The sequence below is a fragment of the Ovis canadensis genome, chromosome 6 (assembly GCF_042477335.2).
Source record: "Ovis canadensis isolate MfBH-ARS-UI-01 breed Bighorn chromosome 6, ARS-UI_OviCan_v2, whole genome shotgun sequence".
Taxonomy (NCBI): domain Eukaryota; kingdom Metazoa; phylum Chordata; class Mammalia; order Artiodactyla; family Bovidae; genus Ovis; species Ovis canadensis.
The window spans coordinates 83,233,662-83,260,395 of NC_091250.1; the positions used below are offsets into that span (position 1 = coordinate 83,233,662).

At 39.8% G+C, this 26,734-nt stretch overlaps 1 protein-coding gene across 4 annotated transcripts in view; it reads right to left on the minus strand.

Moving 5' to 3' along the window:
- TEC (tec protein tyrosine kinase) overlaps window positions 1-26,734 on the minus strand; it is a 159,801-nt gene that overhangs the window by 28,109 nt on the left and 104,958 nt on the right. For all 4 annotated transcript variants that reach the window (XM_069593085.1, XM_069593086.1, XM_069593084.1 and 1 more), the window contains 6 exons: window positions 22,655-22,759; window positions 17,438-17,519; window positions 16,606-16,734; window positions 8,405-8,451; window positions 6,474-6,646; window positions 2,369-2,434 (listed from right to left, as the gene is read on the minus strand). In XM_069593085.1, the coding sequence (XP_069449186.1) occupies window positions 2,369-2,434; window positions 6,474-6,646; window positions 8,405-8,451; window positions 16,606-16,734; window positions 17,438-17,519; window positions 22,655-22,759 (602 nt within the window). The remainder of the gene's footprint in view (window positions 1-2,368; window positions 2,435-6,473; window positions 6,647-8,404; window positions 8,452-16,605; window positions 16,735-17,437; window positions 17,520-22,654; window positions 22,760-26,734) is intronic.

The following is a 26,734-nucleotide window of genomic DNA, read 5'->3' on the forward strand; positions in this document are numbered from 1 at the left end:
TTGACATTCTAGGAATCAGTGAACTAAAATGGACTGGAATGGGTGAATTTAACTCAGATGACTATTGTATCTACTACTGTGGGCAAGAATCCCTTAGAAGAAATGGAGTAGCCATCATAGTCAGTGAAAGAGTCTGAAATGCAGTACTTGGAGGCAATCTCAAAGACGACAGAATGATCTCTGTTTGTTTCCAAGGTAAACCATTCAATATCACAGTAATTCAAGTCTATGCCCTGACCAGTAATGCTGAAGAAGCTCAAGTTGAACAGTTCTATGAAGACCTGGAAGACCTTTTAGAACTAACACCCAAAAAAGATGTCCTTTTCATTATAGGAGACTGGAACTCAAAAGTAGGAAGTCAAGAAACACCTGGAGTAATAGGCAAATTTGGCCTTGGAGTACAGAATGAAGCAGGATAAAGGCTAATAGAGTTTTGCCAAGAGAACGCACTAGTCATAGCAAACACCCTCTTCCAACCAACCTCACCAAATAACACAAGAGAAGACTCTACACATGGACATCACCAGAGGGCCAACACCAAAATCAGATTGATTATATTCTTTGCAGACAAAGATGGAGAAGCTCTATACAGTTAGCAAAAATAAGACCAGGAGCTGACTGTGGCTCATATCATGAACTCCTTATTGCTCTTGATTCAGCAGCTGGCAAAAGGTTTTTTAATCTTGGAGACATTTAAGATGTATTACAAGATGGGCTTTAGCAAAATCCAACACCAGCTGTGGCATGGAAAGACAGCAGGAGTCAGCACTGAGAACAGGTTTTTCATCTCTCATGCAGCCAGAACTGGCACCCTGCCACATGGTATCCCCAACCTTGGGCAGAAGCCAGCTGAGGGGGCTCCCACAACAAGTACCCTTAATCATGCAGAGGTGGAGTCAGGCACCCAAAAAATGCATGGCAACGCATCATAAACTTCCTAAAACACTTATGTGTAATCCCGTGAGTCACAGAGGATAGTCTTACATTCAGATAAGGATTATCTGGTTTCCAGGCACTTCCCTCCTCAAATTATCAGTCACTTCTCTACCAGATCCCTTTAAAATCAGGTCCAAGTTTCTACTTTTAGCATCTTCCCTAAATTCTAAAGATATGCTCTATTTTCCTAAAACTTATTTCAGAGCAAAAACACTATTTTAGTCACATGTTTTTTATACCCTCATCTACTTCTAAAACACCTTTGAAGGGGTCACACCACTGGGAGCTATGACTTTTGAATCCGTCAATCCTTTTCTAGACTTTTAAGGTACACTCGTGTTACAGGAAGTGACATGGACAGAGGAAACAGCTTTGTGTTGGAGGTGGTGGTGATGGTGTTGTTTTTAAAGAAGTGAATGAAGCATCAAATACCACCTCAGAGTGACCACAAACAGTATTTGGTATATTTGAGCCTCTCACTAAAACCTGGCAACACACTGCTGGTGGGCGTATGAACAGCAGCCCACTTGCTTTCTCTGAAAAGTAATTTGACAGCATGCTTTGGAAGTCTTAAGAAGTTCAAAACTAGCCTTTAGCCCAGTACGTAGGTTTTTAAAGATCTAGTTTAAAACAACAAGCAGAAAGAGGTATCCCAGTATTTTCATATAGCAAAGATGCCAAAACATTCATGCCACACAAATAAGAAAATGATTTTATAAATTACTGCACATCCATGTGGCTATATGCCTGCTTGTACTCCTTAAGATCTCACACAGTGCATGATATATGCTAAGGTCTCAGTAAATATTTGAAGAATGAAATATAGTACAATTATGAAAATGTTCTTGAAGAACATTTAACGGTATGAGGAAATAATATACTGTTAAGTGAATTAAACAGGATATAAAATATATATACAGCATGATTCTGTTTTTTTTAAAACAGTAAAAAGCTTGAAAGAAAATATACAAATGTTGACAGAGTTCAGATCTAGTTGATTTATAATTTTTCCTTATTATTTTTTATATTTTCAAACAATTTTAAAACAATAATCACATATTATTATAGTTAGAAAAAATTAACAATCAAATGCTTTTTTAAAGGCAACTCTAGAAAACTGTATTTTCATTTCTTAAATGAATGAGCAATGAGCTATATTTCAAAGCCAGTTAAGCTGTGATTTGTTTAAAATCAATTTAATTCTATTCACTTCTGTAACTTGAGTCACACATAGTATGTTCAGGTGAAGCGTATAATAGAAACTAATTCTTACAGCATCATTTACCATCTTAGACAACTGAGTTAAAAATAAGTTGGTATCACCTTATAAAGACGGTTAAAGATAACCATTAGTCTCCCAGATGCCTCACATAATTAGGAAAAGAAAAACAATGTCTGGTTCTCCACATTCACAAAATAATCTTTTACTTACTCATATTGATCTAAGTTGTTTGATTTCTTTCCTGTCACATAATTACTTGGGATATATCCTTCACTCCTAGAAATGAGAAAAATACTTTAGATAAACTGAAATTATTTTACTGACAGAGTATTAAGAGGAAAATTACTGCCCTTCTGTAATAATTAAAGTATAATATTGCCTAAAGCTTATAAGAAAGATTGGCTGACCCTCAATAAGTCAATATATCTGCAATATTTGATGCTTTACAAAGGACTTCCTCATAGGATCCTTACAAAAATTCTAAGGTAGGTAGACATTCTCGTACCCACTTTTAAACCAAAGCTTAGGAAGACTGAGACTTTCTCAAGGGCTCAGAACTAGTCAGTAACAGGGTCAGAATGTGAATTCTGAACTTGTGACTCAGTTCAGAGCCCTTCCTAACGTTCTATGGTGCTTCTCTTGAATTCACACTTTTGGGGGATGTTTTACAGAAACCACCACCTCAGGAAAGTGGCAGTGTTGGATGAAAACAACTGCCACTGCAACACCGCGGCAGTCTGTGCAGCGCACGCCTTCACAGAGAGTAATCCCTAACATCTACATCAGCATCATCTGGTCACTCGGTAAATGACAAATTCCTGGGTCCTACTCAAGAGACATGAACTGAGGAGGCCTGTGTGGGGCCAGGGAACCTTGCATTTTTACGCTAGATGACTCCTGTGCACATTAAAGTTTAAGGAGCAATCAGAGTAGGTAGAATCTTGGCTGGAGCCAAGAATTTCAGCAGAAAAAGAGATATATGTATACAATTTCTGAGTAAAAATGCTATAATTCTGAATTGGAACTGTTAGTAACAATTCATAATATATGCACACATATATGGCTCTGTGCACTGAGAAAGACCTAGAAGCAAGGACAATCCAGCAGCATTAGAATCCTAGTACCCCACCTGTCATCTTTAAATATCATTTCGTATGAAAAGGAGCCAGAACTCTATGGGGAAATGGCAAAGTGCAGGTTTGACCAGGAAAAACACAAGAATGAAACCGAGCTCTTTTATTTTATTCAGAAAGCAAGGAAGCTGAGAAAGAAAAGCTAAAAGGACCCCTAACAAAAATAGCTACCATTGACGCATGATGGGACAATCCAAGCAAAAAAGAATAATGACTGCAATAGGAAAAAACCAAATATGAAACTATCCATGCTTCTCCTTCTGTTTAGTGGCTCAGTCATGTCTGACTCTTTCCAACCGCATGGACTGTAGCCCCCCAGGCTCCTCTATCCATGGGATTTCCCAGGCAAGAATACTTGGAAATGGATTGCCATTTCCTTCTCCAGGCGATCTTCCTGACCCAGGGAGTGAACCCACATCTCCTGCATTGATTGGCAGGTGGGTTCTTTACCACTGAGCCACCTGGGAAGCCCAAAAGTATCCATAATAACACTTTTAAAAGTATTGGTTACCACTGTTATCAGCAGAGGAAGCTAGGTCATCAGAATTATAAAAACCACCATTTTGCTATCCTTAGTGAAATAATCGATCTAAGCAATAATCATCAATGGATGCTAAAATCATTAAGTGAAACATTCACAAAGAATTTTATGATGGAGGAATAAAGTTGACAAACATACCTCAGGTATGTTTACCTGCGTAACCTTGGCATCATAAGAAGTGGAACCACCAGATATACAGGACATAGATACATATTAAACAATACCATGTGGAAGAAAATAGCTTAATCTAGATTGTGGCTCACTATAGAGAAAAAGATCTGGTTTCATCAATAAATCAAAAATGGGGGAAGAAAAGGACAGGGATTGTTGTAGAATAAAAGAGAGACATGAGACATATCAGCCAAAATGCATTGTGTGGACCTTGTTTTAATCTTGAGTAAACTGTAAAATTACAGATTAGAGCTAATCAAGGGAAACCAGAATTACAGAGTTGGTACTATCCTTAAACCTGGGCCAGAAGGGCCCCTGTTCTGACCTCACACTTTCGAGAGAATGCTAAAATCCACCATTCCTCAGTTGGACCATCATCTGAAACTATGGCCTCAGAATTCGCTGCCTATTGCCAAGTCCTACATGGGCCTTTCCAAGGGGTTTCATTCTCTGAAAACCAAATGACGCTGCTTGCATGCACTCCTCCAGCCCAGGTCCAGGCAGTGACCAAGCTAGGAGGTAGCTTTTGCCAACCAAATGGACAGAATTTGGATGTGTAGCTGGGAGATGCACATGGTGCATGTGAGACGGAACCAGGGACAGAAGGGAAGGGAGAAGGGCGATACCCTGGGGAGATGGCCAGCCCTCTGTGCACTGCCACATTTTGGCACGGAACTCCAAGCCAAACCTTGCTTTCCTTGTCATTTTGAAGGTATGTTTGTCAAGTTGGAGGATAAATTATATCTTATTCACCAGTTTGTCAGCTTGACTTATAAATATTTAAATATTTGATATCTGGGCTTTTATTTGTACTCTTCTTCTAGGGAAAATTATTATTCTATTACAATGTTGGGGTTCCCTGGTGGCTCAGACGGTAAAGAAACTGCCTGCAATCAGGAGACCCAGGTACAATCTCTGGGTGGGGAAGATCCCTTGGAGAAGACAATGGCTACCCACTCCAGTATTCTTGCCTGGAGAATTCTATGGACAGAAGAGCCTGGTGGGCACAGAAAGTCAGACATGGCTGAGCGACTAACACACACACACGATAATGACACAGCAGTTGTTTAAAAAATCTTTCGCAATTAAACTTGGGGGTGAAATTTCACGATGATTTGAATCTAGCTTTTAAATACTCAAAAAAAAAAAAAAGGAACAGTTAGGAAGATTTTTTTTTTAATGGGAAGATTTTAAAATTATGACTGACCAATTTCTGAAGTCAAGTGGCAAGAGGCTCCATTAAACTATTACATATCTTCTGGATATGTCTATAATTTTTTTAAAAAAGTCTTGTTTGGCAAAAAAAAAAAAGCAGTGATGATCTTCCTGTAAACATAGATGAACAGGTTTCCATAAAGGTACTAATGCACAGCACTCAGGAGATGTACCACTACTAAGAAGTGAGCAGCAGACACGGGCCCTGCCCAATCCAGAAGCTTCCATTGCTTCTCCAGCAGTGACCCTGCAACTGGGGGTGGGGCAGGAGGTAAGAAAGTAGATTTGCATGAAGGGACCAGTCCATTCTGAAGGAGATCAGCCCTGGGATTTCTTTGGAAGGAATGATGCTAAAGCTGAAACTCCAGTATTTTGGCCACTTCATGAGAAGAACTGACTCATTGGAAAAGACTCTGATGCTGGGAGGGATTGGGGGCAGGAGGAGAAGGGGACGACAGAGGATGAGATGGCTGGATGGCATCACTGACTCGATGGACCTGAGTCTGAGTGAATTCCGGGAGTTGGTGATGGACAGGGAGGCCTGGCGTGCTGCAATTCATAGGGTCGCAAAGAGTCGGACACGACTGAGCGACTGAACTGAACTGAACTGAATGCTCTAATCAGGACAAAAAGTCCTCCTCTTCTTATTCACAGGAATTCAGAATAAAAACAGGGTTATACTACAGAGTTAAGCACAGGATACAGAGCTTTCCTAATGAAGCTTAAGATACACCCCCCCCCCGCAATGTTTATCATATTTACCCACTATTTACCAATAATAAGGTTGAAAGGATTATTCTCTTTAAATCCTATTCAGTATAATGTTTTTTTTAAACTTCTTGAATGTATGTATTTTAGACATAGGCACACACACACATACATATAGACAGACACATACTCACATTCTTTCTTTCTACAACCAATCTAAGATTACTTATTTACTTTGAGGGGGAGGGGGACGGGAAGAGACCTAAAATGTCATTCCCCCAAGATAAAAACAATCAAATTCAAACATACAATGGATGAGAAATAGACCAGTGTGAATGGATTCTAATATCTGGAAAGAAGTGGTTGATCCATTTACACTTATTGGTCACTAAGAATACACTGTGCTACTAAAAGGTAATAATGTATATTTTCATTTATGGCTGCTGAACTGGTCTCACTACATAACAGTTACAGATTATCACCTTCTCACTCAGTATTTAACTCCCAGCCACCCACTGTGTATCGTCCACAGGGAGGGAATACCTACCCGTATTTATCTCTTGCTCTCCACCAATGAACATCATTCTTTTCCAATATGATATACTCCTGGCCTCTCTCTAGTCTGAGATCATGTGCTTCCGTCGCTTGGAAATCATACAAGGCTACAACTATTTCTTCACCATTTTCTTCTTCAGGCGGAATTGGTGGAGGCGGCCTTCGCTAAGAAATGGAAATGTGAAAGTTTAGTCTTCCACGTGAAACTGGGTGTGAAGTAAAACACTAAGCCACTGCATACTGCCACAGAATAAACTCTCCCTAAAATAAGCTGCGGACTCTCCGCACATGAGTTTGAGGATATTGATGCTACTGGGCCTCTCATGGGTTTCAGAATACAGGACAAGAGCAAAAACTGCCTTTAAATATCAAAAGGATTCTTCTCGGTGTCAGGATTAACTTACCAGGGAGAGGCAAGGGTAGAATGTGAGTAGAAATGACGACTAGAAGCAGACCCACCATTTAATGGCCTACAATGGGAAAAAGACCTACTTTCGTCAGGTCTCCCACTTGAAGGAATCTACTTCTTCATGCCTACTGTGTGCAAGGTACACTCTAAGTACATAGCTGGCATATTTCTTCTCTTTTTTTTTTTTAATTTAAATTGAAATATATAGTTGGGCTTCCCTGGTAGTTCAGCTGGTAAAGAATTTGCCTGCAATGCAGCAGACCTCAGTTTGACTCCTAGGTCAGGAAGTTCCCCTGGAGAAGGGATAGGCTACCCACCCCAGTATTCTTGCCTGGTGAATCCCCATGGACAGAGAAGCCTGGTGGGCTACAGTAGGTGGGGTTGCAAAGAGCTGGACATGACTAAGCGCCTAAGCACAGCATAGCACAGAGTTAGCTTACAATGCTGCATTTGTTTCTGGTATACAGTGAAGTGATTCAGTATATACTCTTTTTCATATTGTTTTCATTATGGTTTATTATAGGATACTGAATACAGCTCCCTATGCTATAGAGTAGGACCTTGCTGTTTATCTACTTTATATATAATAGTGCCTATCTGCTAATCTCAAACTCCTAATTTACCCCCATAACCCACCTTTCCCCTTGGGTAACCCTAAGTTTCCTTCCTCTGTGAGTCTGTTTCTGTTTTGCAAATAAGTTCATTTGCATCCTCATTTATTCTTAGTACTAATTCCATAAGCATATATAAATCCCATTTTATAACTAAGGAAACAATGGTTTAAAGTCACCCACACCAGATTCGTGCTGGATCAGGTCCCTCCCAAGTCCAAAGTATATGTGTTCTCTACCATACTCCACTATTCATAAGTATATCATTAAATCACTAGTCATTCTTTTGTCATAATACTGTGGTCTCAAGACTGAAATATTCCTCTAAAGTCCCACATTGCTGGAATAATATTCAAAGCCAAAATGATAATAGGGCCCCCAGTGATGATTTCTGATACACTTAAATAAATATTATTTGACACCAAAAAAAATCAAGTTAAGCCATAATCTATCCATTTCTGAGGAGAAGGAAATGGCAACCCACTCCAGTGTTCTTGCCTGGAGAATCCCAGGGACGAGGGAGCCTGGTGGGCTGCCGTCTATGGGGTCACATAGAGTCGGACACGACTGAAGTGACTTAGCAGTAGCATCCATTTCTGATATGATCCATGCAGGAGGCAACATCACAGGACTGAACAAAAACACACTTGGTAAACACATGCTTAAAAAAGTTAGGGGCTTCCCTGGTGGCTCAGACAGTAAAAAAGCTATCTGCAATGTGGGTTCGATCCCTGGGTCAGAAAGATCCCATGGGGAAGGGCATAGCTACTGACTCCAATGTTCTTGCCTGGAAAATCCCACGGATAGTGGAGCCTAGCAGGCTACAGTCCATGGGTCGCAAAAAGTTACACATGAATGAGTGACTATCTCTTTCATCACTTCCAAAAGTTAAAGACCACCTACTTTCTTTATTTCTGGTGCTGGTGTTGGAGGTAGTGCTTTTCTTATACCTAAAAATACAACAACAAGATGGGTTAAAATGCCATCTAACAATGATCAACAGTTTTAAGGAAAAGTAAACATAACAAGAAGTCCACTCTGACTCTCTCACTCTGGTGCATGTTGCTTGCAACACTATTTTAGAACAGATACCTTGAATAGACTGTAAATGCCATAGGGATTGAGGTCATGTGTCATTCATTGTAAGCAAATAGGATTACATCAGAACCAAAAATCTTCTGCTCAGCAAAGGAAAACCATCAATAAAATGAAAAGGCAACCAACAGAAGGGGAGAAAATATTTGCAACCCACATATCTGAGAAGGGGTTAGTATCCAAAATATTCAAGGAACTCATACAACTCAATAGTGAAATAATAACTCAGTTAAAAGTGGACAAAGGACCTAAAGAGATTTTTTTTTTTAAAGAAGACATACAAACAGCCAAGAGGTACCTTAAAAGGTGCTCAGCATAACTAATCATTAGGAAAATGCAAATTAAAACCAGGAATAAGATACCAACTCATATGTACTAGGATAGCAATTATAAAACCCACATGTGAAAGTGGGCACCCTTGTCTTCCCGACTTTAGGGGAAATGCTTTCAATTATTCACCATTGAGGATAATGTTTGCTGTGGGTTTGTCATATATAGCTTTTATTATGTTGAGGTATGTTCCTTCTATTCCTGCTTTCTGGAGAGTTTTTATCATAAATGGATGTTGAATTTTGTCAAAAGCTTTCTCTGCATCTATTGAGATAATCATATGGCTTTTATTTTTCAATTTCTTAATGTGGTGTATTACATTGATTGATTTGCGGATACTGAAGAATCCTTGCATCCCTGGGATAAAGACCACTTGGTCATGATGTATGATCTTTTTAATGTGTTGTTGGATTCTGATTGCTAGAATTTTGTTAAGGATTTTTGCATCTATGTTCATCAGTGATATTGGCCTGTAGTTTTCTTTTTTTGTGGCATCTTTGTCAGGTTTTGGTATTAGGGTGATGGTGGCCTCATAGAATGAGTTTGGAAGTTTACCTTCCTCTGCAATTTTCTGGAAGAGTTTGAGTAGGATAGGCGTTAGCTCTTCTCTAAATTTTTGGTAGAATTCAGTTGTGAAGCCATCTGGACCTGGGCTTTTGTTTGCTGGAAGATTTCTGATTACTGTTTCAATTTCCATGCTTGTGATGGGTCTGTTAAGCTCTTCTATTTCTTCCTGGTTCAGTTTTGGAAAGTTGTACTTTTCTAAGAATTTGTCCATTTCTTCCAAGTTGCCCATTTTATTGGCATATAATTGCTGATAGTAGTCTCTTATGATCCTTTGTATTTCTGTGTTATCTGTTGCGATCTCTCCACTTTAATTTCTAATTTTACTGATTTGATTTTTCTCCCTTTGTTTCTTGATGAGTCTGGCTAATGGTTTGTCAATTTTATTTATCCTCTCAAAGAACCAGCTTTTGGCTTTGGTCTCTTTTGTTTCTTTTGCATTTATTTCTGCCCTAATTTTTAAGATTTCTTTCCTTCTACTAACCCTGGAGCTCTTCATTTCTTTCTTTTCTAGTTGCTTTGGTGTAGAGTTAGGTTATTTATTTGACTTTTTTCTTGTTTCTTGAGGTATGCCTGTATTGCTATGAACTTTCCCCTTAGCACTACTTTTACAGTGTCCCACTGGTTTTCGGTTGTTGTGTTTTCATTTTCATTCATTTCTATGCATATTTTGATTTCTTTTTTGATTTCTTCTGTGATTTGTTGGTTATTCAGCAGCGTGTTGATCAGCCTCCATATATTGGAATTTTTAATAGTTTTTCTCCTGTAATTGAGGTCTAATCTTACTGCATTGTGGTCAGAAAAGATGCTTGGAATGATGTCAATTTTTTTCAATTTACCAAGGCTAGATTTATGGCCCAGGATGTGATCTATCTTGGAGAAAGTTCCATGTGCACTTGAGAAAAAGGTGAAGTTCATTGTTTGGGGGTGAAATGTCCTATAGATATCAATTAGGTCTAACTGGTCTATTGTATCATTTAAAGTTTGTGTTTCCTTGTTAATTTTCTGTTTAGTTGATCTATCCACAGGTGTGAGTGGAGTATTAAAGTCTCCCACTATTATTGTGTTATTGTTAATTTCCACTTTCATACTTGATAGCATTTGTCTTACATATTGCAATGCTCCTAGGTTGGGCACATATATATTTATAATTGTCATATCTTCTCCTTGGATTGATTCATTTCCTCTAAAGTCAGGAACAAGACAAGGGTGCCCACATTTACCACTACTATTCAATATAGTTTTGGAAGTTTTGGCCACGGCAATCAGAGCAGAAAAAGAAATAAAAGGAATCCAAATTGGACAAGAAGAAGTAAAACTCTCACTGTTTGCAGATGACATGATCCTCTACATAGAAAACCCTAAAGATTCCACCAGAAAATTACTAGAGATAATCAATGAATACAGTAAAGTTACAGGATATAAAATCAACACACAGAAATCCCTTGCATTCCTATACACTAATAATGAGAAAATAGAAAGAGAAATTAAGGAAACAATTCCATTCACCATAGCAACGAAAAGAATAAAATACTTAGGAATATATCTACCTAAAGAAACTAAAGACCTATATATAGAAAACTATAAAACACTGGTGAAAGAAATCAAAGAGGACACTAACAGATGGAGAAATATACCGCGTTCCTGGATTGGAAGAATCAATATAGTGAAAATGAGTGTACTACGCAAAGCAATCTATAGATTCAATGCAATCCCTATCAAGCTACCAATGGTATTTTTCACAGAGCTAGAACAAATAATTTCAAAATTTGTATGGAAATACAAAACACCTCGAATAGCCAAAGCAATCTTGAGAAAGAAGAATGGAACTGGAGGAATCAATCTGCCCGACTTCAGGCTCTACCACAAAGCCACAGTCATCAAGACAGTATGGTACTAACACAAAGACAGAAATATAGATCAATGGAACAAAATAGAAAGCCCAGAGATAAATCCACGCACCTATGGACACCTTATCTTTGACAAAGAAGGCAAGAATATGCAATGGCAAAAAGATAATCTCTTTAACAAGTGGTGCTGGGAAAACTGGTCAACCACTTGTAAAAGAATGAAACTAGAACACTTTCTAACACCATACACAAAAATAAACTCAAAGCGGATTAAAGATCTAAAAGTAAGACCAGAAACTATAAAACTCCTAGAGGAGAACATAGGCAAAACACTCTCAGACACAAATCACAGCAGGATCCTCTATGACCCACCTCCCAGATTACTGGAAATAAAAGCAAAAATAAACAAATGGAACCTAATTAAGATTAAAAGCTTCTGCACAACAAAGGAAACTATAAGCAAGGTGAAAAGACAGCCTTCAGAATGGGAGAAAATAATAGCAAATGAAGCAACTGACAAAGAATTAATTTCAAAAATATATAAGCAACTCCTGCAGCTCAATTCCAGAAAAATAAACGACCCAATCAAAAAATGGGCCAAAGACCTAAACAGACATTTCTCCAAAGAAGACATACAGATGGCTAACAAACACATGAAAAGATGCTCAACATCACTCATTATCAGAGAAATGCAAATCAAAACCACAATGAGGTACCATTTCACGCCAGTCAGAATGGCTGTGATCCAAAAGTCTACAAGCAATAAATGCTGGAGAGGGTGTGGAGAAAAGGGAACCCTCTTAAACTGCTGATGGGAGTACAAACTACTACAGCCACTATGGAGAACAGTGTGGAGATTCTTTTAAAAACTGGAAATAGAACTGCCATACGACCCAGCAATCCTACTGCTGGGCATACACACCACGGGAACCAGAATTGAAAGAGACAAGTGTACCCCAATGTTCATTGCAGCATTGTTTATAATAGCCAGGACATGGAAGCAACCTAGATGTCCATCAGTAGACAAATGGATAAGAAAGCTGTGGTACATATACACAATGGAGTATTACTCAGCCATTAAAAGAATATATTTGAATCAGTTCTAATGGGGTGGATGAAACTGGAGCCTATTATACAGAGTGAAGTAAGCCAGAAAGAAAAACACCAATACAGTATACTAAGGCATATGTATGGAATTTAGAAAGATGGTAATGATAACCCTGTATGAGAGATAGCAAAAGAGACACAGATGTATAGAACAGTCTTTTGGACTCTGTGGTAGAGGGCGAGGGTGGGATGATTTGGGAGAATGGCACTGAAACATGTATAATATCATATGTGAAACGAATCACCAGTCCAGGTTCAATGCATGATACAGGGTGCTTGGGGCTGGTGCACTGGGATGACCCAGAGGGATGGTATGGGGAGGAAGGGGGGAAGGGGGTTCAGGATGGGGAACACATGTACACCTGTGGTGGATTCATGTTGATGTATGGCAAAACCAATACAATATTGTAAAGTAATTAGCCTCCAATTAAAATAAATAAATTCATATTAAAAAAAATTTAAAAACAAAAACAAACAAACCAAAAAAAACACCCCACATGTGATATCAAATGCTGATACGGATGCAGAGAAAAGAGAACTCTTGTGCACTGCTAGTGAGAATGTAAATGATGTAGCCACTGTGGAAAATAACATAGAAGTTCCTCAAAAAACTTAAAAATAGAACTACCAGATGATCCACCAATCCCACTTCTGGGTATATACACAAATGAAAGGTACTCAATACCTCGAGGAGACAATCTGTACTCCCATGGTCATGGCAGCATATTTTACAATAGCCAGGAATAGAAACAACCTGAGCATTCACCAACAGAGGACTGGATACAGAAAATGCAATGTGTGTGTATATGTGTACATATATACACGATGGAATATTCAGCCTTAGAAAAAGAAGGAAATCCTTCCATTTGTGACAACACGGATGAAGCTGGGGGGCATAATGCTAAGTGAAATAAGCCAGACAGAAAAGGACAAATAGCACATGCTGTAATTTATATGGGGAATCTTAAAAAAAAAAAAAAAACTCATAGTAGAATAATAGTTGCCAGGGGATGCAGGGTGGGGAAAATAGAGATGTTGGTAAAAGAATACAAGTTTACAGTTATTCAATGAATAAGGTATGTTAATTATTACTCAATTTATATATATATATATATATATATATATATATATATATATATAAAACTGGAGAAGGAAATGGCAACCTACTCCAGTATTCTTGCCTTGAGAATCCAATGGACAGAGGAGCCTGGCAGGCTATAGTCTATGGGGGTAGAAAGAGTCGGACACAACTGAGCAACTAAGCATGCATGCACGCACATATACACACACATATATCTAGAACTAACACCCCCCAAAAAGATGTCCTTTTCATCATAGGGGACTGGAATGTAAAAGTAGGAAGTCAAGAAACACCTGGAGTAACAGGCAAATTTGGCCTTGCAGTACAGAATGAAGCAGGGCAAAGGCTAACAGAGTTTTGCCAAGAGAACACACTAGTCATAGCAAACACCCTCTTCCAATAACACAAGAGAAGACTACACATGGACATCACCAGATGGTCAATACTGAAATCAGATTGATTATATTCTTTGCAGCCAAAGATGGAGAAGCTCTATACAGTCAGCAAAAACAAGACTAGGAACTGACTGTGGCACAGATCATGAACTCCTTATTGCAAAATTCAGACTTAAATTGAAGAAAGTTGGGAAAACCACTAGACCATTCAAGTATGGCCTAAATCAAATCTCTTATGATTATACAGTGGAAGTGACAAATAGACTCAAGGTATTAGATCTGATAGGCAGAGTGTCTGAAGAAGTATGGATGCAGTTTCATGACACTGTACAGGAGGCAGTGATCAAGACCATGCCCAAGAAAAAGAAATGCAAAAAGGCAAAATGGTTGTCTGAGGAGGCCTTACAAATAGCTGAGAAAAGAAGAGAGGCAAAATGCAAAGGAGAAAAGGAAAGATACACACTTCTGAATGCAGAGTTCCAATGAATAGCAAGCAGAGATAAGAAAGTCTTCCTCAGTGATAAATGCAAAGAAATAGAAAACAATAGAATGGGAAAGACTAGAGATCTCTCAAGAAAATTGAGATAGCAAGGGAACATTTCATACAAAGATGGCCACAATAAAGGACAGAAATGGTACGGACCTAACAGAGGCAGAAGATATTAAGACGTGGCAAAAACACACAGAACTATACAAAATAGATCGTCATGACCAAGATAACCATAATGGTGTCATCACTCACCTAGAGCCAGACATCCTGGAGTGCCAAGTCAAGTGAGCCTCAGGAAGCATCACTATGAACAAAGCTAGTGGAGGTGATAGAATTCCAGTTGAGCTATTTCAAATCTTAAAATATGATGCTGTTAAAGTACTGTACTCAATATGCCAGGAAATTTGGAAAACTCAGCAGTGGCCACAGGACTGGAAAAGGTCAGTTTTCATTCCAATTCCAAAGAAAGGCAATGCCAAAGAATGTTCAAACTACCACACAATTGCACTCATCTCATACACTAGCAAAGTAATGCTCAAAATTTTCCAAGCTGGATTTAGAAAAGGCAGAGGAACCAGAGATCAAATTGCCAACATCCTTTGGATCATAGAAAAAGCAAGAGAGTTCCAGAAATACATCTGCATTGTTGACTATGCCAAAGCCTTTGACTGTGTGGATCACAACAAACTGTGGAAAATTCTGAAAGAGGAATACCAGAACACTTGACCTGCCTCTTGAGAAATCTGTATGCAGATCAAGAAGCAACAGCTAGAAGTGGACATGGAACAACAGACTGGTTCCAAATTGGGGAAGAAGTACATCATGGCTGTATATTGTCACCCTGCTTATTTAACTTAAATGCAGAGTACATCATGTGACATGCTGGGCTGGATGAAGGACAAGCTGGAATCAAGACTGCAGGGAGAAATATAACCTCAGATATGCAGATGACACCACCCTTATGGAAAAAAGCAAAGAGGAACTAAAGAGCTTCTTGATGAAAGTGAAAGAGGAGAGTGAAAAAGCTGGCTTAAAACTCAACATTCAAAAAACTAAAATCATGGCATCTGGTCCCATCACTTCATGGCAAATAGATGGGGAAACAAGGGCAACAGTGACAGACTTTATTATTTTTTGGCTCCAAAGTGACTGCAGATGGTTATTGCAGCCATGAAATTAAAAGACACTTGCTCCTTGGAAGAAAAGCTATGACCAACCTGGACAGCATATTAAAAAGCAGAGACATTAATTTGCCAAAAAAGGTCCATATAGTCAAAGCTGGTTTTTTCATTAGTCATGTATGGATGTGCGAGTTGGACCATAAAGAAAGCTGAACACCAAAGAATTGATGCTTTTGAACTGTGGTGTTGCAGAAGACTCCTGAGAGTCCCTTGAATTGCAAGAAGATCAAACGAGTCAATCCTAAAGGAAATCAGTCCTGAATATTCATTGGAAGGACCTATGCTGAAGCTAAAGCTCCTATACTTTGGCCACCTGATGTGAAGAACTGACTCATTGGAAAAGATCCTGATGCTGAGAAAGATTGAAGGCAGGAGGAGAAGGGGACAACAGATTAGGGGTTGGTTGGATGGTATCACCAACTGGATGGACATGAGTTTGAGCAAGCTCTAGGAGTTGGTGATAGACATGGACGCCTGGCATGCTGCAGTCCACGAAGTCGCAAAGAGTCCGACACAACTGAGCAACTGAACTGAACTGTGTGTGTATATATAAAACAGGAAAAAAGACAAAGTCTAAGGATCTAGTGTATAACATGGCAACTATAGCTGATAGCTTTGTAATGTAAACTGAAGTTTTCTAAGAAAATAGAACTTAAATGTTTTCATACACACACACACACACACACACACACAGGTAAACACACAAGGTTTTAATTAGCTCAATGAGAAGAACCTTTTCCAGTGGATAAGTATATCCAATCACCTCACTGTAAATTGTACAGATGTTGCAATTTTGTTAATTATACCTCAGTAACACTGGGGGGAAAGGAGAGAAAAAGTGCTGACAGTCCTTCCTTAGGTTCACACTTACCCTTACAAAATATACCTACCCTGAAAGTCTGAAGGCCATATTTAACCAACGGCAAAATCAAAAACATGTCACTTTCTCCCTTTACCAATAATATGTACATCCTGAGCACAACATAGTTATAGAATAAAATGAATACTTACTACTTTCAAAAAGATTATATTTTTCACATCCAGGTGCTAGTTTTTCAGTTTGTCTGCAACACTGATAACTTCCATCTGCCCAAAATTTAGGATGGTATTTAATCATAATATTATTGTTGTTCTTTATTTCTGTAATTCAAAGATACATTAAAGGATCAGTGAAATAAAGCAGAGATGATAGAGTGTTTCCTTGAATAACACTGTTGATCACTCTTTCCCAAATTCATTGTTATTGTTTAGACACAAAGTCGTGTCTGACTCTTTTGTGACCCCATGGACTGTTTATTATGAGGAAATCCTCATAAACACTCAGAAGAGGCATACAGTTCTCTTTTGCCTCCTTTTTTTGGTGAGGCACCCTTGTGCTAACAAGGTGAAGCAACCTCTGCTACACTGTGATGGATCAACACAAAAGTCAGCCCATCACCATTTTGTTCTTCAGAGAAAGCAATGAGGATTATGCAGGACAAATTACAAGTGAATATTCTTCACGTACAAGTCAATTCCTCCACATCAAGTGTTGACTACACAATTTCTTGGAAAATACTAAATCCTGCTATCATAAAAGCCCAGTGCTTAGTCACCTCCAAATGTATTATATATTAAATGAAAGCTTGTTTTTCTTAAAAACTATGTATAAGCCACTAGAAGGAAGCAGATTATAAAAAAAGGAAGTTATCTTCGATGTGTGTCACTTACAGGAAAAGAATGACCTTGGAGAAGCATTTATTGTCGATTAAAAGATTATAAATGTAAGATAGTTCTGTCCTAGTGGTAAGAATGTTATATTCTGAAATTATGTACAGATTAATATTTCATGATATGAGTTTACCTTCTTTTAACTTCTTTACCCACCGGTCCCTGCTTTGTGCACTAGGTGCAAAAATGTAAAGTGTGTTAGCATCATGCACAACCTGAAATAAAACAAAAAATGGAACAGGTCAGAAATAGCACTCCTACCTAGCACAGAGCCCTTGGTACTATCAGTTCAGTTCAGTTCAGTCGCTCAGTCGTGTCTGACTCTTTGTGACCCCATGAATCGCAGCACGCCAGGCCTCCCTGTCCATCACCAACTCCCGGAGTTCCCTCACGTCCATCGAGTTGGTGATGCCATCCAGCTACTTCATCCTCTGTCGTCCCTTTATCCTCCTGCTCCCAATCCCTCCCAGCATCAGAGTCTTTTCCAATGAGTCAACTCTTCTCATGAGGTGGCCAAAGTACTGGAGTTTCAGCTTTAGCATCATTCCTTCCAAAGAACACCCAGGACTGATCTCCTTTAGCATGCACTGGCTTGATCTCCTTGCAGTCCAAGGGACTCTCAAGAGTCTTCTCCAACACCACAGTTCAAAAGCATCAATTCTTCTGCGCTCAGCTTTCTTCACAGTCCAACTTTCACATCCATACATGACTACTCAGTTCTGTTCAGTTCAGTCGCTCAGCCGTGTCTGACTCTTTGAGACCCCATGAATCGCAGCAAGCCAGGCCTCCCTGTCCATCACCAACTCACGGAGTTCACTCAGACTCGCGTCCATCGAGTCAGTGATGCCATCCAGCCATCTCATCCTCGGTCATCCCCTTCTCCTACTGCCCACAATCCCTCCCAGCATCAGAGTCTTTTCCAATGAGTCAACTCTTTGCATGAGGTGGCCAAGTACTGGAGTTTCAGCTTTAGCATCATTCCTTCCAAAGAAATCCCAGGGCTGATCTCCTTCAGAATGGACTGGTTGGATCTTCTTGCAGTCCAAGGGACTGTCAAAAGTCTTCTCCAACACCACAGTTCAAACGCATCAATTCTTTGGTGCTCAGCCTTCTTCACAGTCCAACTCTCACATCCATACATGACTACTGGAAAAACCATAGCCTTGACTAGACGGACCTTAGTCAGCAAAGTAATGTCTCTGCTTTTCAATATGCTATCTAGGTTGGTCATAAGTTTTCTTCCAAGAAGTAAGCATCTTTTAGTTTCATGGCTGCACATGACTACTAGTAGGAACCAATAAAAGATTCGGAAATTCTTTAAGCAAAAGTCAATTGCTTTCCAAAGAACCGATTTCAATTTCCAGTTCTTTTCCAAAGAACCTAGATTCCCTTCTTACAAAAGCAAATTTATTTCTTCATGTCTACATCAAGTGGGATTTTGCAAAGGACTGTGCTTTTACAGGAGGAAAAAAATGTACAGAGGCCAGGATGCTGTGCCAATCTTATTATTTCTTGCAATGTAAGGAACTAAAGTTCCTTAAGTAAACTTGGTACAAGAGGGATTATTCCAATCAAGTATTTTTCTGAATAATATTTAGATGAATGGACTGCTCTTTCAGGATCACTCCTACACCTTCCTTTTGCCACTACAAATAACTGCAGTAGGTAGCTTAATTAAGCACTGACTACTCCAACTCTAAACTTTACAGATATTAACTCAATCAATCCTAGTATTGATTAGGCATTAGTATTCCCATTAGTATTAGTATTAGTACTAAGGCATTAGTATTAGTATCAAGGCATTAGTATTCCCATTTTGCAGAAGAGGAGACTAAGGCCTATCCAAGACATCAATTCTAAATAGCTCCCGGAGGCACCACTCACACAGAATACACTGCAAACGGTACCCCTTAATTTACCTGCCCATCAGCATGTCATCCAGAAAGCCAAGATCCTGACTCTAAGTTCCAAACTTTTAACCACAGTACCTCTTTTAGAGTTACCTCCAGGTAAGCAATTAGACAGTCTTATTCCTAATATTTTTAATATTAATAACAAAATTAAGAATGGGAATCTAACCTAAGAATTTTGGTCTTCACTTTACCCTTGATGATCAGTCACAAGGCAGAAACACCCTGATTGACCAAAAAGAAATATCTGGCTAGAAACCTCTCTTTACTATGTCAACAGCCACTAGATTGAACACAGATAGCTCTTTCATCAATAGATGGCTCTTCCTGACCATATTTAATAGATAATCCTGAGAAATAAAAATAATATTTTTATGGCAAGACTAGAGAAATATAAACAAAAAATTCTTATCTGCTCTTCAGCCTCCTCTCCCCCCAACTGTACATTGTGTAACTCTGTAATGCAAAATCAAACCTCCCCATCAGCAGAAATACCTGCTCAACCCTAAAGAGCAACATCATCTTCCCAGCAGGAACAATACGGTGCCTTAAAAGATAGCATTCCTTCTTGATCTTGTAAAGGGTCACATGACCCACTACAATGCTGCTCAGATCTGGATTCTGTAAAACTGTCAATAATATGTCACATGATGTCCAGGCCTCTGACTCAAAAACTGATGTATCATTAACTGTGTCTTGACTTGTAGAAGGTGGAACAGTTCTCAGAGCTTTTTGAGATGCTCCTCCCAGGTTATAATCCTCAACTCTGGCTCGAATTAAGTTTTCCATTTTTTTTTTTCAAATTCTTTTCCCATGTAGATTGTTACATAATATTGAGCAGAGTTCCCCATGCTATCAGTAGGTCCCTGTTGGTTAGCCATTTAAAATACAGCAGTATGGGGACTTCCCTGGCAATACAGTGGTTAGGACTTCACCCATGCTCTCACTGCTAAGGGCCCAGGTTCAGTCCTTGGTCAGGGAAATAAGATCTCACAAGCTGCACGGCAAAGCCAAAAAAAAAAAATGTATATATATATATATATATATATATATATATATATATATATATACACACACACACACACACACACACACACACACATACACATGGCAGTGTGTACATGCCAATCCCCCCAAAAAATAGATACGTGTGTGTGTGTGTGTGTGTGTGTATATATATATATATAATTGAATCATTCTGCTGTACACCTGAAACTAACATGACATTGTTAATCAATTATACTTCAATATAAAATAGTTTTTTAAAATCCCCACTTCTTTCTTAGATCAACTGATTAGTTTTTTGTCAACAATCCCTTCTCATTCATTTTAATCAAATAAATGTGGTCTAATAACAATGGGAACACCATAGAACAGTTCAGTTCAGTCATCCAGTCGTGTCCAACTTTTTGCAATGCCGTGGATCACCAGGCTTCCCTGTCCATTGCCAACTCTGGGAATTTACTCAAACGCATGTCCATTGAGTTGGTGATGCCATCCAACCATCTCATCCTCTGTCGTCTCCTTCTCCTTCTGTCTTCAATCTTTCCCAGCATCAGGGTCTTTTCCAAGGAGTCAGTTCTTTTTCATCAGGTAGACAAAGGATTGGAGTTTCAGCGTCAGCATCAGTCCTTCCAATAAATATTCAGGACTGATTTCCTTTAGGATGGACTGGTTGGATCTCCTTTCATAGAACAAATATTGCTATATTCTCCTCAGTGATTAATTCATACAACTAGCACTTTGCTAGGACTACATGAGATACAGAAATGAATCTAAGAAATACCTTATTACAGGACAGAAAATGAGATGTAATAAAGAGGTAAAGATAAAGCACTAAGAGAGAGGGCTCTGGGGATGTATGCTGCCTCATTCGGCCCATGATTTTCATACCTGTGTCAACCTTGAAAAGATACAATGTGAGAGCTGCAAGTTTTATTTAGGGCAAAATGAGGACTGCAGCCCGGGAATCAGCACGTCAGATAACTCTGAGAAACTGCTCCAAAGAGGCAAGGGGGATGGTCAATATATATGTGACTTTTGCTGAAGGGAGGGTACATGCAATCAAGCACATATTTTGCCAGAAGGTTTCTGCTAGGCTCGTTAAACAGTCATCATTATGAAGGATTTTAGTGCTTTTCCAGATATGAGGAGATACAAGAACTGTGCTCATAAAATCAGCTCCTGAAAATATCTATCAGAAGACCTGTCCTGCCAGTTTTTCCTAAAACACAGAGTGCTTCATTTCCACTCTATACCCTGAACTTCTTTCAGGGGGTACTGAAGGTCAGCAGCTGCAGCAGCATCTTGTAGAGGTAAATGGCAAGTGCCCATGACAAGTGCCAATTTGTAGCTAACACCTGTGATATTGTGATTTATAACAACAAATATATATTTGGTCTCTGTTCCGGTTCCTGGCACAGAGCTCCTAGAAACCGCTTGGAATTTCCTGCGCTGAGAAAAGGGGTATTTTTAATTATGCTAATAAGGTGACAATCTGGGAGAAGGTGGGGGAGGGTGCTGGCTGCCAGTGAAGCCAGCCCTGTGATCATAGTATTGGAACTTTCAGTCTCATTTCTCGGAGGTGGAGAGCTCCAAGAAGAACAGAGGAGCTGTGACTGAATTCATTCATCAATGGCCAATGATGTAATCACCTGTGCCTAAGTAATGGAGCCCCCATAAAAACCCAATAAGGAGAGGGTTCTGACAGCCATCTAGTTGGTAAACATGAGGAGATGTCCACAGACAGATTAATGAATAAAAGCAATTGTTTTATATATATACACATACACATACAAACACATATATATACATACACACAGTGGAACATTATGCAGCTTTAAAAGAGAAAAACCCTGTCACTTGCCTCAATGTGGATAAACCTGGAGGGCATCATGATAAGTGAAATAAACCAGACACAGAAAGATACACATTGCATGATCACAGATGTGGAATCTTAAACACACTCATAGAGACAGCAAGAGTGGCTGACAGGGGCAGGTAGGAGGAGCACTGGGAGATGTTGGTCAAAGGGTACAAAGCTGAAGTTATGCAAGATGAATGAGTTCTGGAGATCTAAGGTACAGCATGGGGATAGCAGTTAACAACACTACATGCTTGAAATTTGCTAAGAAGGGAGATAAGTGTCTCACCACTGGAGAAAAAAACAAGGGAGGGGGGAAGGGAAGAAAATGGTAACTACGTGAAATGATGGATATGTTAACTAGCTTGATTGTAGCAATCATCTCATAATGTTGAAATATATCAAAACATCAAATCTATACCTTATATATATATGATTCTTATGGGTCAATTATATTAATACTTCAACAAAGCTGCAAGAAATCAATCAACAAAGCAATGACAGGGAACTTAAATGTGAAATAGTAAACATGACTAAAAGCCCAGAAATTCACTGTCGAAAAAATATGCCAGCTCACCTGAAATGGATATTTATTTTGACAGGGAATGACACCATCATCGTTCTTCACTATTTCCACACACTTGATTTTTGACACATCAATAAATCCCTTTCTGCACTTTTTCTGTTAAAAAAAGAGAACCATTTCAATCATAAGTTAAAGGGAAAATGTTATTAATAGCAATATTTGTTTTAAAAATCACTGATTCAAAACATTATATTCTCCTTCACAATTATCTAAATCATGCCTGGCTGTATGGCTAAAATTATTCAAAATACTAACACTATGAGGGTTATAATCAAAATAATTAAGCCTTTTAATTTTCAAAGCTGAAATTGCTCTGTCCTTGACCTCTCCAGAAAGGTCTAGAACTGAGAAAGAGACTCCTTTTGATTGCTGTCTTCCTCACAGACACACACCTTAACTTGTAGATGACAGCCAACTCTCATAACCCAAAAAAGAAAGCATCAGAGACAAACCAAGCAAAAGTCCATCCACTTGATCACAGATGCAAACTCCAGCCAGAGACATCTTGCACTCCAGCACACAGAACTCAGGAGGATGTGAGGACGCATGCTCATGCAAAACCTCCATTCAGAGTCTATGTTTGAATTTTCTTTTCTTTTTTTTTCTTCCCTATTGCCCTCCCTCCGTGCTCACTGCAAATCTCCCTACAGCAAGTAACTAATGACATACCAGGACTTCTCCCTCCAAAACATTAACATCCGTGAGCATAATGATCTCACATGTGAGAATTTAACCCAGGGAAAAAAATCCAGAAGAATACAAAGTAGTATGTGCAAAGACAATTTGGCATCCTTAAAAATGATTTTAAGCACAATGTAGAAATAAAAAATGTTTACTGAATAATATTAACTGATACATCCCATACAAAAAGCTGCACAAAGACTAAGATTACTTTAGAAGAGAATGTATGGAGTCATATGACAAAGAACAGAAGAAGAGAAATGAAGATGAAGAACACTGTAGTATCTGGGGTGACCCAGGCATGCCCTGGCCCTGGTCATTCAAAACTGCTTCATCTAGTACTTTGAAACTCCCCTCTGGCCACAACCTTTGGAGTCCCTACCCTGCTCCTTATAAGCAGCTCTGTGTTTTAACTACCACCACCCTTAGCCCAGACCACCCTCCCAGACTATCAGCTCCCATTTGTTACCTGACCATCATTTTACCAGTGCATCCATCCTCCTTGTCTCCCTCCCTCCCTCCACCCCCATCTCTCTCTCCCTCTCCCCAACCCACTCCCACACAGGAATCCCCATCCCCCACTGACATTTCCGTCAGTCCCCAGTTCTACCCACACCTTCTTCTGCTCCTGCATGCCTGGCAGCAGCAGGTCATAAAACAATCCTACCTGTCCTCTCATACTTAGCCAGGCCTTCACAGGTCTCATCTGCCTCCAGTGGAGAGAAGCCGGTGGCCTCCACGGAGACCACCAGTCTCATAAATGCTACAGAGCTGCCAACCCCACCAATTCCCCTCATCCCAGTGGACCGTCCCTGTCCCTCCCTCATGGAGAAGAGAGAAGCCGTCCCACAAGCACATCCCTGACTTCTTACTTTTGCAGGCCTAAAACACACTAAGATTCACCCTTCTTTTTCTTCTGTTTCATCCTGTCTCTATGAGAAGGTTAAAAGGACACAACAGCTAAGGACACAATAGTTGGTACTTAACAGACCTCATTTCTTTCTATGCTCACCAAATTCTCACTTTACAGATGAGGAAACTGCACCTCAGACAGGTTAAACACATCACCCAAGGATCCCAAACAGCTCCTAAGGCTCCCTCAACCTTGGATGCCCCAGCTGTAAACAGATGACAAAATTAATGGAGCCAAGTCCTCGATGGGGCAACATGGATTCTGAGCATGGACTGACCTTCTGCCCCAAGAGCCAGAGGAAAGCTCTTTACAGCCATACTCTTCTGAGGCCTTTGCTTCTCCTGCCTACAGATCAGAAGTCCCCCACCTTTTTGGCATCAGGGACCAATTTCGTGGAAGACAATTTTTCCATGGACCATGGAGTTGGGGATTGGTTTTAGGATATTTCAAGTGCATTACATTCCCTGTGCACTTTATTTCTAACCTAATGTTGCTGCCAGCAATTAGACAGCAATTAGCGATCTGACAGCAGGTACCGGTCCCAAGCCTGGAGGCTGGGGACCTCTGCTATAGTCACCTTCAGGCCTCTGCCATCCACACCAAGGACCTTCTTCTGGCCTTCCCTTCCTGAAAGAGAGGTATTACACCTTCAGCCTTCATTTCCTTCCCACCCACTCCTCCTTAACCACGTGCAATCCGCCTGCCTCCCTTCTCACCACAGCTGCTAAAGTTGTTCTCAAAAACACTACTCATGACCAAACCAAATGGCCTTCGCTCAGCTATCTTCCGCTCAAGCCTTTATGAGGCATTAAGGAAGTGCTGCTATTCTCTCCTGCAGAGGCTCTGACTTTAGGTCACTCTGGTTTTCCTTCTGTCTCATCCACTCAGTTTCTTACAGAACAATACTTGCTCCGTGCCAGCCACTGTGTTAAGGAACACACCAAGTCCAGAGAGAGAAAGCGCATTTCCTGAACATACAATCCAAATATTGTGCCATTGCTATGAGTTAACAGTTAACAGACACATCTTACAGAAGAAGGAAACAAAAATTAAGTAACTTGCCCAAGTTTACCTGTGGGAGAGACATACATGAGAACACAGCAATACGTAGTAAGTGCTGGATATAAAAAAGATGCTAAGAGAACACTGGGGAACCAAGGCTTATATGATTAATTTCAGAAAAGAAATTCTGATAATACGGTAGGAAGGGAATGAAAATCACAGCACATGGGATGAAAAACATACTCCAGAATGACCTCAGCTGCCTCATCTATAAAATGGGAATAATAATAGTACCCACTTCATAGAGATTATTAGATAGTTATGAGAGTTAAATGAGTTAGCATTTGCAAAATGCTTTAAAGAGTGATCTATAATATGATATCTGTGAGTGTTTGCTATATAAAATAAGTAGGAAAAAAAGTGTGGCTGAAGCACAAGGTACATGAGGCAGCTGCTGCTGCTGCTGCTAAATCGTTTCAGTCGTGTCCAACTCTGTGCGGCCCCATAGACAGCACCCACCAGGCCTCCCTGTCCCTGGGATTCTCCAGGCAAGAACACTGGAGTGGGTTTCCATTTCCTTCTCCAATGCATGAAAGTGAAAAGTGAAAGTGAAGTCGCTTAATCGTGTCCGACTCTAGTGACCCCACTGAATGCAGCCCACCAGGCTCCTCCTTCCATGGGATTTTCCAGGCAAAAGTACTGCAGTGGGGTGTCATTGCCTTCTCCATGAGGCAGGTGAACAGGGCCCAACTTGTAAAGAACCTGGTGCACAGTGCCAAGGGGGCAAGTTAGACAAGGCCACCTACCCTGTTCCTGGGCTTATGCCAGTTAGTGGGCAGAAGAAACTGTGATCCTATTAATACGTCACACATGTTCACTGTAGAAACCTTCAAAAATATTAATAGCACGAAGAAAATCAAGTGACCTTTAATCCCCCAACCCTGGAGAAAATCCCTGTTGATACATCATGGAGCTTTTTCAGACACTGCTCTGGGGTCATTTATCACCTGCCAGCTCTCTTAGCTCTTGAGCAGCAGACCATCATCACTTTCTGAAACGCCTATCTCCACTTACCATCTGCCCCGACTAAAAGCGGCTGACAGATGCCAGTTAATCTATATAGGAAAATCGGGGGTGGGCTGGTTTATGCCCCCCTAAATACACATCCCATGATATATAATCTATTGTACTGTACTAACATTTGGGTTTATTAATTCAAATACTTCCCTATGAAATTTACAGATAAAGGTTCACACTTAAGTTGGTCATTCATTACTTTACCCATCCTGCTGGCAAACACTGATCAGACACCAAGCACAGTGCTGTGTGCTGCAGTCTCAACATTACGGAAAGGGGTTGAGAGTCCCCTCAAGAGGAGCTCACAATAATATGGTAGGTGGAAGGGGAAGGGGGAAATGACTCACAATCAAATAAAGATGAAGTCATGTGTCATGCTATGCTATGGAATGAGCCGG